At 58.2% G+C, this 14,612-nt stretch overlaps 1 protein-coding gene across 1 annotated transcript in view; it reads left to right on the forward strand.

Moving 5' to 3' along the window:
• Positions 1 to 4: 4 nt before the first annotated feature.
• KCNQ4 (potassium voltage-gated channel subfamily Q member 4) overlaps positions 5 to 14,612 on the forward strand; it is a gene marked incomplete at its 5' end in the record, with an annotated part of 53,949 nt that continues 39,341 nt past the window's right edge. Inside the window, one exon of the mRNA XM_040455844.1 lies at positions 5 to 237. Within this exon, the coding sequence (XP_040311778.1) occupies positions 5 to 237 (233 nt within the window). The remainder of the gene's footprint in view (positions 238 to 14,612) is intronic.

Consider the following 14,612-nt stretch of genomic DNA (forward strand, 5'->3'; position numbering starts at 1 on the left):
CACCGCGGTGCAGAGCGAGCGGGGCGAGGCGGGCGGGGGCGGCTCCCCGCGCCGCCTCGGCCTTCTGGGCAGCCCCCTGCCGCCGGGCGCGCCCCTCCCTGGGCCGGGCTCGGGCTCGGGCTCCGCCTGCGGCCAGCGCTCCTCGGCCGCGCACAAGCGCTACCGCCGCCTGCAGAACTGGGTCTACAACGTGCTGGAGCGACCCCGCGGCTGGGCCTTCGTCTACCACGTCTTCATGTGAGTTTGCGACCCTGCGCCCCTTGCCGCGCCCCCGTGTGTCGACCCCCGCGCGGCCCCTGCCCGAGCCCGGGGCTCCCCGGGGATGGTCGGCCGCCATGACTCCGCCCCCCGCACCCCCCCACCCCAAGTTCCCACGACCGACCCTCCTCTCTACCCCCAAGCCTGAGCCCGATTTCTGATCTCCCGGTCTGACCTTAACCCTGATCCCCAGGTCCTGATCCCCGCTTGACCTCGCTTCTGACCTCCCCACCGCAACTCTTTATTTTCACCCTGATCTCCAACCCCTACTCCTCTGTCCCAGGTACTCCCCACATCCAGCTTCTGGTCCCCCATCCTCTCTGCATTCCGGAGCCACTACAGCAGGGTCCCCTTTCCTCTTCCCTGCCTGTCTCCTTGTGCCCCAGACACAAAAGGGACTCATTGGCCCCCACACACTTTCTGTCACCATCTCCCCAACTTTGTTGGCAGAGTGGGCTTCCCCCCGGGCTCCCCTTGGAGATGACCCTGTCCAGGAATGGCCTCCACTCCATTCTGGGGCTGGTACCCCATTGTAGGTGTTTGGGGGTCCCCGTGAACCACCTGAGCCCTGACACTCGTGTGTGCTGTATGTCTGTCTTCACCCAGCCTCCCCTCCACCGTCAACTCCCCAGTGGCAGGAGCGGGCGGCCCTGCTAGCTTGCCCAGCTCGCTGGCTGCTGCACCAGGCCTGGCGCTGGGCACCCTGGGGAAAAAGAAAGAGGAGAGGGGTAGGTTTGGAAACACTGACGCTGCGGGCCCCCTCCTCCCCCTTGCCGAGCTCCTACAACTTTCAAAAACACTGACCCCTCTTGGATGTAAAGAGTGAATTTTGGCAGCTTAGAGCTCAGTCTTGGGGGACGGCCTGGCCCAGCCGGGAACATGAGAGGCCCCGCAGATATCAGTTGAAGGGCCGGGCCTGGCGCTGGGACGCCCGGAGGTGCCCGAGAAAGACCTCCGGTCCCTGGAAAATGTACCGATATTAATTCCTTATTGCTGCTCTCAGAGAGGGCTCTCTGGTCTTGGGGTCTCCTGGGTGGTCCCCTTGCCTACCCACCTGACTGTCAGATGGTCTTTCTGCCTTGTCTGGCTGGCCCTGTGCCGGAATTTCCACCTGTGTGTGGTTGGCCCGTCTATTCATCTCTCCCCCTGACTGTCCAGCCGTCCCTCTGCTTGTCTGTTTCCGTCCCTCTGTGTGCCTGCCTGTCCACCTGTCCATCTGCCTGTCCACCTGCCTCACTCTTCTACTTGTCTTTTTCTTCCTGTCTTTTGGTCTGTCTTCCTGCCTGCCTCTGCCCCATCCTAACTGGGCCCACAGAATTTCAGAGGTGCAGGGGAGGAAAATGCTAGCAAAAGAGCCCCTCCCCCCCCCCTCCCCGCCACAAGGAAGGTGGAGGAAAAGAACTCTCTCAGCCAGTATGCTTGGGGGTGGGGGGGGGGATGGGGGGGTGTAGCCTTGACTTTGTGCAGAGACCCCCGCTGGGCTAGGCCCCGGGGCAGAGTGGAGTTTGTCAGGACATGAGGTCAGGTTTAGGGTCATGGTCAGCTGTTAGGAGTAGTTCAACCCCCAGTGCCCATTGGGAAGGTCCAAGCTGAATATTTTTCGCGGCAGAGAGGACTGCTGGAGTGATGACAGTACAAGGGACAGTGGAGTCAGGTGAGAGGAGCAGGGGGACTGCTAATTAAGGGTGGTTGTACTGCTTGCATTGCAGCCTGGGGTGCCCAAGGAGGCTGAGACGCAGAGAGCGCTGTGCCTTCCGTGGGCTCCTCTTGGGAGATGACTTGTCCAAGGCATGGCTGGGCCTGGGGAAGCCAGTTGACCTCTGGGGTGGGGGTCTTTAGTCCCGAGGCCTGGCCTCTCGGTCTCCACGGGGGTCACTGGAGGTGAAGGACCAGCCTCATGTCACCTGGCTAGCCACTGTCTTCGCGTCCTCTGGAAGGGCCTCTCCTTCCTCTCCAGGAGCTAAATCCGCTGGCACCTTTGCCCCACATCCTGCCCTTTCCGGATGCCAGGAATGCCCTGGCCAGGGGCACGCTTGTTCTGACCACTTGTGCCCGGGAGCCCAGGGACGAGGCATCTCAGGAGCTCTGAGGAAGGAAATGCAGTGTGAAAACATCCAGACATTTAGGAGTTCTCAGGGAACTGGTCATCTGACTTAGAGATCAAAGGAAGTGAGGGGTTGGGAGCCCCACCTCTTGTGTGCTGTGTGATCTTGGGTTGATGGCTGGGCCTCTCTGAGCTTTTAGAGGTCTCGGCCATCAAAGTGGTTAGAAACCCCAACCTTGTGGACCTCCCTCTTGGATAAGGTAATAGGTGGGAAAGAGCTTGGTGAGCTGGAAGGGTCTGAGTGTAAAAGATGGATGTTATTATTGGGGCTGGCGGAGGGGGCCCACACAGGAAGCCTCTCCCATTCTGGAGGCGCTCCAGGTGTGGGGTTTCTCAGCCACTCACTGTAGGGTCTTGGCTGTTCTTGCCAGGAAGCGCTTCCTGCTGTTGGACTTCTAGCTCTCCCCCTGCACTGTTGGTCAGATCCTTTCCCCACTCCACAATGGCGCTCAGAGGCAGCTCAAGCGTAGGGGTTCCAATGTGCACAGTTAGCAAGCACCCCCTTCCCAGAGGCTCAGGCCCAAGTAGGAGGGCCCTGGCAGAAAAGCCTGGAAGAGGAGGGCTCAGAAGGAGGGAATTGGGGTGAGCTGGGTCTGTTCACCCCAGGCGACACCGCCCTCACACCTGCCAGCGAGGTCCTCCTGGGCCCCGCACCTTTTCTGGCACCGAGGTGTGGGAGATTACCCAGAAGACAAGCCCCGATTTTTCCTCTCCTGCCAGTGCAGCTGTGGCCTCTGGGAAGTGGGAACTGCTGACTCCGGTCTTCTCCTTACTGAGGTCCAGCCTGAGGGATTGTGGGCCCATCTCTGAGCTCTCTCACCTCTCTTTAGGCTCCCAGTCCTCTCAGCCAGTCCCTCCTCTGCATCCCCAGCCTTTGACTTAAGCCCTCAACCCTTTATAGACCCTGCTCTCTGAATTTTGAGAAACACCACATCACTGCCCATCCTGCTTCTTGAGCCTTCGGGAAAGATGCTCACCTCCTTGCTGCATTCTCTCAAAGGCCACCCCAGCCTCCCTTTTGAAGCCAGAGCGCTGGAAGGGGCTGATACAGGGCAAGGCCCCATCACTTCCCATCTTCCCCGCGCCACTGTGAGGCTGGCTGCTTCCAGCCCCCAGCTGCCCAGCACTTTCTCTATGTGAAGGCTTACACTCTGTAAACATCCTCCTCAGCCTTGTCCCTGGGGTCAGAAGCTGTGGGAATGGGGAGGGGAGGAGGTGGCCGCCGCTCCTGGGGCCCTAGACTCCTAATCCAGGAGTCCTCCAAGCTCCCACCCTGACCATCTGAGAAAGATCACTGCCTGGGTTGGAAATAAGTCCAGCAGAGGGGGCCCAGAGCCCTCAGGCATCCCCACTAGGTGGGTCCTCACAGTTTGACAGCCCATTTTGCTTATGAGAAAACTAAGGCTCCCGAGTCAAACAGTGAATGAGAAGCAAATGCAGAACCAGACTCAAAGACTCCTGACTTCCTGTCCAGGACCACCCCCTGCTCCCTGCAGCCGCCTGGGTTGGCCCTTGGAATTTGAACTGAAGTTTCTCATCATGCGTGGAGCATCGGTTATGTGGCCGGGCACCGTGCTAAGTGCTCTCCGTAGACCACGTCCTTGAGGAGGGTACTGTTCTCCTCCTCCTTTGACAGATGGGGAGACTGAGGCTCAAGAGCGGTCACTGAGGAACCTGCTCAGAGCTAGGTCGGACTCAGAGCTGTCTTTCTCCTGCGACTCGGCTTAGGCCAGCAGCCCAGCCCCAGGCCCAGCCTCAGACGCGGTAGTCCTGTGTCAGTGGTTTCTCTAGCCCCAGCACCCAGCACACAGGCAGCAGGGGGTGGGCAGTGACAAGGGTTTGTGGGATTGGGTGGAAACTGCCCAGCCTCACCCAAGGCAGTCATACTTCTGCTGTTCACGGCTTTGCACACACGTCCCCGTGGCACGCTCAGCGGCCTGCCTCATGCACACGCTCACTACAACTTGGACACACACGGCCGTGGATGTCACACACGCACCTGCAGCAGGCATCCAGTGAAAGGAAACCTAATGCACAGCTGTGTCCACTCTGCACTCGCTTCGCAGACACACACCTGGGCCTGCGGCCCCAGCCCAGACCCGTAGGACAGAGCAGAGTTGACCCCACTCCCGAGTTTTCTGCCCACCCCGCGCCCCCCGCCTGTCCATACCTGCGGGGCTGCCCTTAGAGGTCTGTGTGTATTTGTGCGTTTGTCTGGGAGGGGACCTCAGGCCCGCGTGGGAGCAGCGTGGGTGGCCTCCTAGAATTTTGCTGGCCTTTGCTTCCCCCAAAGGGCCCTCTGAGGCCCTTCTGCCCAGGCCTGCAGTGTGCTGCTGGGTACACCAAGGCACGGAAAGGGGCAGATCAGTGGTATGACTGTGCCAGGAGCCCAGGCCTTCTGCCTCCCAGGTCAGGACTTGAGATGACAGTGTTCCTCACCACCCCCCCCCCCCCCGGGCTGATGCTCCAAGAACTTGGCCTGATGCTGGGGACAGCCTTGGAGCGTGACCCCAATTTTTTTGTGCCTCTGTTTTTAAGTTCTTAATTCTTTTGTCTGCTCTTTGTGAGGAGGGGGCGGCGAATGGAGAGACCATCCTGCCAGCTTTCTATCCCTTCTATTCCCCACCCTCCCCCTTAGGTCCCTTTGCACCCTCCTGCCCGAACTCTCCTTTGGGGGTCACCGGAGCAGGTTAAATTCCTCACTGCCACCCCACCCCAACCCCGTAGTACATTCGTTCCTGCCGTTGAGGAAGCCGTGCTGAATGACTAACTTCAGTCCGTATTGCCGTGGAAGCCTAGATTCTTGAACGTTGGAGCCAGGAGTGTTTCAAGAGGTGATTATTCTTGGGCTGATGGCAGCACTTTGAGTGGGTGATTAATTGAAGTTTCTCTGAGCCAGTCAAGGGAGCTCGAACCGCCTGGGGAGCAGGAGAGAGGAAAGCTCTGCAGAGTCTGTGGCCAAGGCCTTGCCCCTGCTCCAAAGGAGGCCACGCAGGGAGCTTCCCCCACTTGGAGCGGCTCATCACCCTTCCTCCCCGCACCACACGCACGGGGGCCATTGTGCAGGACTGACCCTCCTATGGGCCAAGGGGCCCAGCGGGGAACTCTGGGGGCAGCCCCTCTCTAACACCCCCAGTGTGGGAGTCGTGGGGCTGGGGTGGAGAAAGGGGCGACGTGTCCTGTCTCCAGTGGCTGCCCCACCGAGGGTTAAGAGCATGGGATCTGAGCCGGACAGATTTGGGTGCACTTCTGGTTCTACCCTTAGCGGTTATGTGCCTTTGGGCAAGTTACTTCACCTCTCTGAGCTTCAATTTTTATCATCTGAAAGCTGGGAATGACCATTCCAGCCTCTGGGATAGTCAAGGCCAAGTGGGTTAAAGCACCTGCTCTGTGCCCTGCATGGGCCGCAGCCACCGGCAAGGGCACCGGCGTATTGTGTTGTTGTCATTTTCACTGTTCTGCCTGGGGAGGGTCCGACTGGGTGCTGGCCCAGTAGGGGGCAGAGAGTGAGCTCTCCGCGGGGGTCCTGAGGGCCCCAGCCTGAGCCCCTTCCTTGTGGTCCCTCATGTAACCGCGTTCACATCTGAGCAAAGTGAGGCCGGTGAGAGGGTGCCACCCACCTATATGCTACCTTGTACCAGGTCACGTAACTAGTGAAGGGTGGTGCCAGGACTCCAGCTTGGATCCTTAGGACGCTCTCCACCAGGCCTGGGGGCGGGGGCACAGGGAGACAGACCTAGGACTGGGGCCCAGGGGGAAGTCTGCTGAGACTGTCTGACCACTGGCCTTTCCTGCTTCCTCTCCCAGGGACTGGCGGAGAGGTCTGGGGGGTAAGTGTGAGCATGTCTGTGTGGTGCGGGGGAGGAGCGTGTATGCGACAGGGTCACTGTCTGGCCAGGCAGGCCGAGGTGTGGGCCTCGTTAGCAAACCCTGCAGCGAGCCTGGCCCCAGGGAGATGGAAGAACTGCCATGGTGCTCAGGGGGACAGTGGGGGGGGGCTGCTGGGAGAGGAGGGCGATACCCCACTCTCTCCTGAGTGTATCATCCTGGGGAATGGGGACAGGGAATCCCAAAGGTGATTCAGAGATCTCAACACCTGCTGGGAAGGTACCCACCCCCACGCCACCCCAATCCCCAAGCCTCACTCTCCTCCCCTGTAAAATGGGGCTGAACTGGAAAGTGGACCATTCAGGGCTATCAGGCGCAGAGTGATTCTGGAGGGCCGGAAGAGCCACCGTATAGACTCTGAGTGTTGCCAGGCGAGGACCTGGGCAGTCTCCAGCACCTCCTCCCTGGGCCCCTCAGAGGACTGGGCGCACCAAGAAGGGCACCCAGGAGGCTGGAGCACCCAGCTGGGGCTCTAAGGGGCTGGGGAGAGGGTGCCGGTCATGAAGTGCCCCTAGGACTCCAGGCTTTCTGGGCAGGATCCTCGTGCCCTGGGGGTTGGCACCGGGTGGGGGGTGAGGAGGGAATGGGAGGGGCAGCCCCAGGCAGCAGACTAATTGGGCTGGGAATCTGTGGGCAGCGCCTGAGGGAGGGAGGCAAAGAGCTGGAGCTCAGCAGTTCCTTCCCTCTTTCTTACTTCTTGGAGATTTGGGGAAGAGTGGGTGGAGTGGGGTCTCTGGCCTAGGGGCCCTCCCCAGTCCCTGCAGGGAAATCTGGGGGGTACTTTCTCCTGACTCCTCAGACATCTAGGCCAGGCAGGTGGGAGAGGGAGGAGAGCTTGCTGGAGATCAGTGGAGCAGGGTTCCCACTGAAGCGTAAGGGATGCAGGTCAGACAGCAGGAAGGACTGCCCAACAACCAGGAGGCAGAGCGAATTCCCTGGGGTGCTCTTTCTAAAGCTTGGGGACCCATGTCTAGCGTGGCTGGGCAAGATCTACTCTGCTAATTATCCTCGGCAAGCAAGCGGTACCCCTCCCTAACAGTGTGAGAATGGAAAACAGAGACTGCTCCCTGGAGCCCAGCTCTGGGGGCTGGGGGGAGAGGGGTCCAATCCGGTATCTTTTGGCTTTGGTGGGAGGGGGAGGTGGTCACAAGCTACCTCTCTGCCACCCTTCCTTCCCGGCCACTCCTCCCTGGGAGCCTCAGGCCCGTCCAGGTCACCGTCTTCGGGTTTATTTTTTGCTGGGCTAGGCTGTCCCCTGGGAGGGGAGGGGGCAGGGAGCAAAGGAGGGGAGAAGGAACAGCTTTGTCAGCACAATCCCGGGCGCCTCTGCTCCTGCCCTCCTTGGCCTGGCTGCCACCCTCTTCCGGAGAGACCGGTCCCCGGGCCCAATGGGGACCCAGACCCCTGCGGGATGTCCTTCCCTGGGGCACAAATAGGCCTTTCTCCCCTCACCGCTTCTCATTTTGTCCTGCGGCTAGCTTCTTTTCACACATGGGGAAACTGAGGCCAGGAGGAGCCACCCGATTGCCCGAGGACACAGCACACGCGGGCCTCCTCAGTGGATGGGTGCTGTACTGTAATCGTCCAGGACCGAGGAATGCCTCCCTCTGCATTCCACCCCTGATTTCACTCACTCGTCTAATTTCCCGACTTCTGGGGATCGCTGGAAGCCTGGCGGGAGAGACAGAGGAGGCACGGAAGTGTGACCCGGGCCGGGCCCGGCAGAGGGAGGGAGGTACAGCCTGGGGATGCAGTGAAGGCCGCCCAAGCTTGTCGGCCCTCTCCCCTCCGCCCTTCATTCCCCTTTCTGTAAAAAATAAATTAGCCCTATTTTACAGACGGGGGGAATGAAGGCCTAAAGGCAACATAGCTGCTAAGTAGTGGAGGGAGGATTCACACCCACAACGTGGTTCCCTGGGACGCTGCCACGTCGCCCCTGAGGGTCGAAGCCTGTTGGGCCTTCCCTTGCGGAGCCCGCCCTTCCCTTGACTCTCTGGCTCTTCTCCTTCTGCCTGTAGAATGTTGGGGTTCCTTGGGGCTCTGCCCTGTGTCCTCCTCCCTGTACAGAGTTTTTGTGGAGGGGGGGGCGGGCTCATGCCCTCCTGTGTCACTGGGAGTCACCTCTGTGATGACAGCCTGCCCCTCCGCAGTTCCAGCCCTGAGCTTCCTGTGGACGCCTTGCCTTCTCTTCTGGTGGGCACCTCAAACTCAGCCTCTCCCTCCAGCCTACCCTTCCCCAGTCTCCCCTGACGGTGACGCTCGTACCCTCACTGCCCAAGGCAGGAACCCCTTCCTCAAGCATCCTTAGTGACCCACGTAAGGAGCAACTTGTGTCTCCAGCACATACTGTTTAATGCTCTCTCTGCTTTTCCCCTCGCCCTGAAACTCCCTCCCCTCGCCCATCCGTCATCTCAAGAACTCCTGTTCGCCTCTCAGCTTGAGGACCACCTCTTCTTGGAGTCACTCCCCGCACACCCCCACCCCAGGCTCAACAGGGGGCCCTTCCCCAGAGCTCCACTCCGCTGGCTTCGCTCAACCAGCCCTGTGTGTTCTTCTGCATGCTTCTGCACCAGGATTGTGAGGTCTGGCCGGTGGGGGTTGAGCCCAGGCCTTGGCGTGTGGTTGGTAATTTGTAAATGTTTGCTGAGCCAAGGGAATAAAGGTGGCATTGAGGCGGTTGTAAGGATGAGAACAGTTTTGCCAACTGGAGAGAGGTTGGAATAAGGACCCCAGGTCCTCTGTGCGCAGGCACTGAACTGGGAGCTTCAGCGATTTTTATCCTGAGTGCATTCCACGTGGAGGCAACAGCGAGAGCAAAGGCTCTGGGGTGGAATGCTCTTCCTCTACCCTTTCTGCCCCAGGATCTGCAGAGTCTGTTGTTGTGTCCGCGGCCCTGAGGGTGGAGCCTGGATCATCAGGCTATGGAGGTAGACTTTGCCCTGTGGCAGTGGGGGACAGCCATAGGCAGTGGCAGGACAGGGAGGTGCCACTGGCTGGAAGCCTGATTTCTTCCCAGGAGCTAGTGTTTTGCAAACACTATTGTTCCCATCTTGCAGATAGGAAACTAAGGCTCAGAGAGGAGAAATAACTTGCCCCAGATCACACAGCTTGTCCACGGGGGAGCCAGGATTCGAACCCACGTCCGTGTGGCCCCCGGCCCAAGCTCCGGATGTCGCTCAGATACGTCAGCAGACCCATGTGGTTCTCAGTGGCCTAAGGCAAAATTGAAGGAAATAAGGACAATGTGGTGACTTTTTCATAAAGCTAAATTTATTCCACTTAAAGGAGTTTTAGTCTGAGATTATGTCCTTTCTTTTATGAAATGATGGGGCTGGGAATTTTTTTCAAATGTCCTTACTTGGCAAAATAAAAAGTTGACAACCAGTCCCCAAGTGTTTTTGGGAAATTTTACCCGTGCGTGAAATCCTTGAGTCTGGGCGCCACCCAGCCTCCTCCCTCCTGAGCTCGAAGGCCGGAAGAGTCTGGGTGGGATGGAAGGATTAGGGGGATGGTCAGTCTCCACTATCCATTCCTTCTGGGCCTGTGCACCCAGAGTGCAGTGAGGACCAGCTCCGGCTCTAGCAATTTTGGGGGGGGGGGGGGGGGGGGACAGGGTCAACCACAGTCAGGGTTCACCTGTCAGTGAAGGGAGCACTGGGGAGGGGCGCCTGGTGGCTCAGTCAGTTAAGCTTCCGACTTTTGATTTCAGCTCAGGTCATGATCTCACAGTTGTGTGATCGAGCCGCGACTCAGACTCTGAGCTGACAGCACAGAGCCTGCTTGGAATTCTCTCTCTCCCCCTCTCTCTACCTCTCCCCCTGCTCGTGCTCACTCTCTCTCTCAAAATAAATAAATAAGGGGCGCCTGGGTGGCTCTGTCGGTTGAGCTTCCGACTTTGGCTCAGGTCACGATCTCACGGTCTGTGAGTTCGAGCCCCGCGTAGCCTCGGTGCTGATAGTGAGGAGCCTGCTTGGGATTCTGTCTCTCTCCCTCTCTCTCTGCCCCTCCCCTGCTAGCTCGGGCGCAAGTGTTCTCTCTCTCTCTCTCTCTCTCTCTCTCTCACTTGATCTTAGCCAAAAGGCTGAGAAGCGATGTCCGTCTCTCTCAAAATAAAAACAAACTTTAAAAAAGAAAAGAAAGAAAAAAGAGATATCTCAGGTACTGTGCCAAATGTTTTCCAAATATCACTTCATTTAATCCTTCCAAGAGCCCTGGGGGTAGGTACTTTCATTACCCCACTGCACAGAAGAGGACACCGAAGCGTAAACGTTAAGCATGTGCCTTTGTCACACAGCCAGTAAATGCTGCGCACCCGGGAGGGCGGGAGTTTAAGCCTGAGCGTGCAAGGACTCTGGGGTGAGCAGGTCTTCAGGGCCGCAGTCAGTGTGTGTGAGGGGGTGGGGGGCGCGGTGGCGCTCACAGTGTACATGGGGATGTGGGTTGGGATGGGAAGGCCACCTTCCTGCTGGGTGGCCTCCAGCGGTCACCTTCCTCTCTGAGCCTCAGCCTCCCTCTCCTACTATGGCTCTCAATAATAAGAGAGATAATAATAGCAAAGGCTTACCCATCATATTATGCCTGACTGGCCCTCATGGTCCTGCAGCCAGTATGAGAACCAGCTGAGCCTCAAAGTTCATGGTCTTGTCCTCCACCCCAGTTCTGCGCTGGGAACTTGCTCTCTCACTTGGGAAGCCTTCACTGGCAATCGCTTGGGGCCCGTCACTGTCCCAGGTGCTGGGGACAGAGTAGTGAATCAGACCCTCCCTTGGTCCCCGGGGAGATGTGGCAGAAGCTGATGGTTGTCCTACAGAGTCCTGTAGGAGCCCAGCACAAAGGGGCCAAACCCAGCCCTAAATCGGGCATGGCCAGGAAGGCCTCCCAGAGGAAGAGGTTTAAGTCAAGCCCTACAACATGAGTAGGAGTAGTAGTTAACCAAGCCAAAAGGAGCATGGAACAGCATTCTGGGCAGAGGGACTAGCATGGGCAAAGCCCAGAGGTGAGGCTGACCATGGCATTTGCAAAGACCTCCAAGAGGTCAGGAGAGTGGGAGCCTGGAGGGAGCAGGAGGTATGCAGAGAAGAGGCTGGGACACGAGCTGAGGGTGTCAGGCTGAGGAGCAGTGACTTCCTGGAGGAGAAGGAAGGAAGTGAAGACAGGAGTACCCTGGGCAGATTGGTATTTTAGAAACCCCTTTGTGGATCTCCAAGGAGGATGGTAAGGGGGGAAATTCTGGCAGGGAGCCACGGGGATGCCATCCACTTGGCCTCTTTTTCCCTCTGCCCTCCCCTCCCCTTGGCCCAGCCCCCTGAGTGGCTCCTCTGGAGCTGCCCACTAACTCTGCCGAGGCCTGACCAGACCTGGCCTGAAGCCCTAGGACTTTGCCTGTAGGGAAAGTTCAGCTGCTTATGCAAAGCCTGGCCTGGGGGAAGGTGTGTGTGGCTGAGCTCAGGGAGCCTTTGGAAGCCGAGGGGATGGGTGCAGGCCCGGAGGCTGTCTGCAAGGATGTCTGGGGATAGGGCTTAGGATCTACGCGGGTCCCTAGAACAGTGGCCTTAGAACAGGCTCGCGAGAACACCCAGGGGCTTGGCCCAGCTAGTGGTGCGGTGTCCTGGAGAAGGACGGAGCTCGGGTGGCCCAGCCTGCCCCACCTCTTTGTCCCCTCCCTTTCTTGCAGCTCAATAGAGTGTGGAAATCACTGGTCTCACCCCATCCCCTCATTCTACTGATGGGGAAACTGAGGCCCAGAACAGGGCATGGGCTGAACTTAGGTCAGTGGCAGAGCTCAGATTGCAGCCCAGCCTAGCTCAAAAGTCTCAGTTGTCCCCAACACCTATAAATAACAGTGAAAAACTTTCTGCAGTGAAAACTTTTCTGCAGAGCTGACCGGGGACCCGGTGCCTTCTGGGTGGTCTTTGGCAGGCCTCTTCACATCCCTGAGCCTCGGCCTCTGGGTCCAAAATGCTACCTTGGGGCGCCTGGGCGGCTCGGTCAGTTAAGCATCTGACTCTTGGTGTCAGCTCAGGTCATGATCTCACGGTTTGTGGGATCGAGCCCCAAGTCGGGTTCCACGCTGTCAGCGAGGAGCCTGCTTGGGATTCTCTCTCTCCTTCTCTCTCTGCCATTTCCCTGCTCATGCACGCTGTCTTTCTCTCTCAAAATAAATAAATGAACTTTAAAACAAAACAAAACAAAACAAAACCAAAAATGCTACAAAAACAAAAAGGCTACACCCCCTCTCCACTGGATGGTCCACAAAGCACTTAAAGCCATGCCTGGCCCGTTGTGGGGCTTAATTAATGTTTGCTCAGTGGAATCCCACTGAGTTCTCCCGACAACCCTGGAGGAGATATTGTTACACTATTTTACACTGAGGCTCAGAAAGGAGAAGTGACTTGCCCAAGGTTATTCGGCTGGAAGTAGCTGATATGGGGCTGGAGCCCAGGTGTCCAGGCACCTAAGACCCCTGATGGACATGGCCCCAGTTTGGAGCCTCTGCTCTCAGTGCGTATCAGTTTAGTGTCCCAAGCAAGACCCAACAGTCAGCTGGGCAGAGTGTGTGTGTGTGTGTGCGTGTGTGTGTGTGTGTATGGTAAGCTGGCCTGGCCTGAAGGCTGGAACTCAACTCACATCAACCCCTGGGCCTCCATGCTTGGGCAGACTGCAGCTGCTGTCCCATGGGGAAGGGGACCCACTTGCCCTTCTGCACTGAGGGTTTTTTCTCCTGGCTGGTTAGGGAGAGGAGCTGGCTGTGGCGTGACCAACAGGGCGCCTGCCCGCCCCTCTCACACTGGGGTCTGGCCATCTAATGCTCTGCACATGACAGGCATGGGATGGGCCCTGGGCTGGGGAGAGGGATTTGCACTCTCCTAAGCCGGGGGCCGCAGCCCTCCTCTGTCTTGGCCAGGGCCGTGGGAGAGGTTTGTCTCTGCCCCCCTGCCCAGTGGCCCCAGCTCAGATCCCTGGCACATACCCAGCTCCTCTGCTTGGGGCCTTCCTCTGCCGTACTCATGCTCTTCCCCCTCCCACGAGTTGAGCAGAGTTGAGACTTATGGGGGGCAAATGCTGGGGGCATTTGGGGCTAACGGAGATGCCGTGTTGTGGAGCACTTGGGGCTGAACAGTGGGGCGATATTGAGGGGGTTAGGGCTCACCCTGGGCAGAGTTACGGGGAGGACCTGATGGGGTGCAGAGCTGGAGTGTTTGGGGCTAATCCTGGGCCACCCCTTCCTGGAGAAATTTGGCTATAAGTCAGGGAGGCAAATGTATGGGCTATGCACACCCCCCCCCCCCGCCCCGGGCAGTAAACATAGCCGTAGCCCAGGAGACTGGCCCAAACATCCCAGCCCCCCCTACGGTTATTTATACCAGGACTCCCTCTCCTTCTCAGGCCTGGTCCGGCCTCTCAATCTACTCTTGAGCTAAGCAACCTGAGTTGAGGAGCCAGACCCCTACCAAGGCAGGAGGCTACAGCTGCAAGCTGCTTGAACCCCACTAGGGGCTGGGCACTCATCACCTCCCAACAGCTTGTATTGAAGGCACTGGGTCTTACAGATCATAAATGTGCTCAAGGAAGTCAAGGTCTGGGCAGGAGGCAGGAACCCTGGATTTACTCTAAAGTGCTGTATGACTGTGGTCACTGACACCCCATAGCCTCAGCATCTATGCTCAGTAGGAGGAAAGGGGCTAGATTAGTGCTTTGCAGACTGTTTTAAGCAGATCTGGTTCCTTAGATGAAATGTGACACAGGAGGGCAATAGATAAAACATATCAAAGCGGGCACCTGGGTGGCTCAGTCGGTTAAGGGTCTGACTTTGGCTCAGGTCATGATCTCCCAGTTCATGAGTTCAAGCCCTACATCGGGCTCTGTGCTGACAGCTCGGAGCCTGGAGCCTGCTTCGAATTCTGCGTTTCCCTCTCTGCCCTTCCCTTGCTCATGCTCTGTTTCTCTCTCCTTCAAAAATAAGAAAAAACATTAAAAGAAAAAAAAAAAACCATATCAAAGCATTGCCACCCTGGGTGGATTCAAAGGTAGGGGCCCAGAATCCTACCCACTCAGCCCGTCTGGCTCTGCATACCAGCAACCCAGCGCCTATACACAGCCATGCTTATTCTAGAACACATTCCAGGTAACCCTGAAGTCCCCCGACCCCTAAATCCCTGTGTCTGTGCCAGGGCATGTACAGGCCTCTTTCCTGGTTCATCATCCCAAGGGCCGGAGTGGTGTGAGCTCTCCTAGGACCAACAGCAGCTGTTTGCAGCCAGTGTAGATGGAGCCTGGAAGAGTGGGCTGGGGCGCCCGCAGGAGTGGCCCCCAGGCCCCCCTGTTGAGGGATGAGCCCAGTGTGGGAAGAGAAGAGGGCACA

This window comes from Herpailurus yagouaroundi, unplaced genomic scaffold (genome assembly GCF_014898765.1).
Source record: "Herpailurus yagouaroundi ecotype Mexico unplaced genomic scaffold, PumYag 77, whole genome shotgun sequence".
Lineage (NCBI taxonomy): Eukaryota > Metazoa > Chordata > Mammalia > Carnivora > Felidae > Herpailurus > Herpailurus yagouaroundi.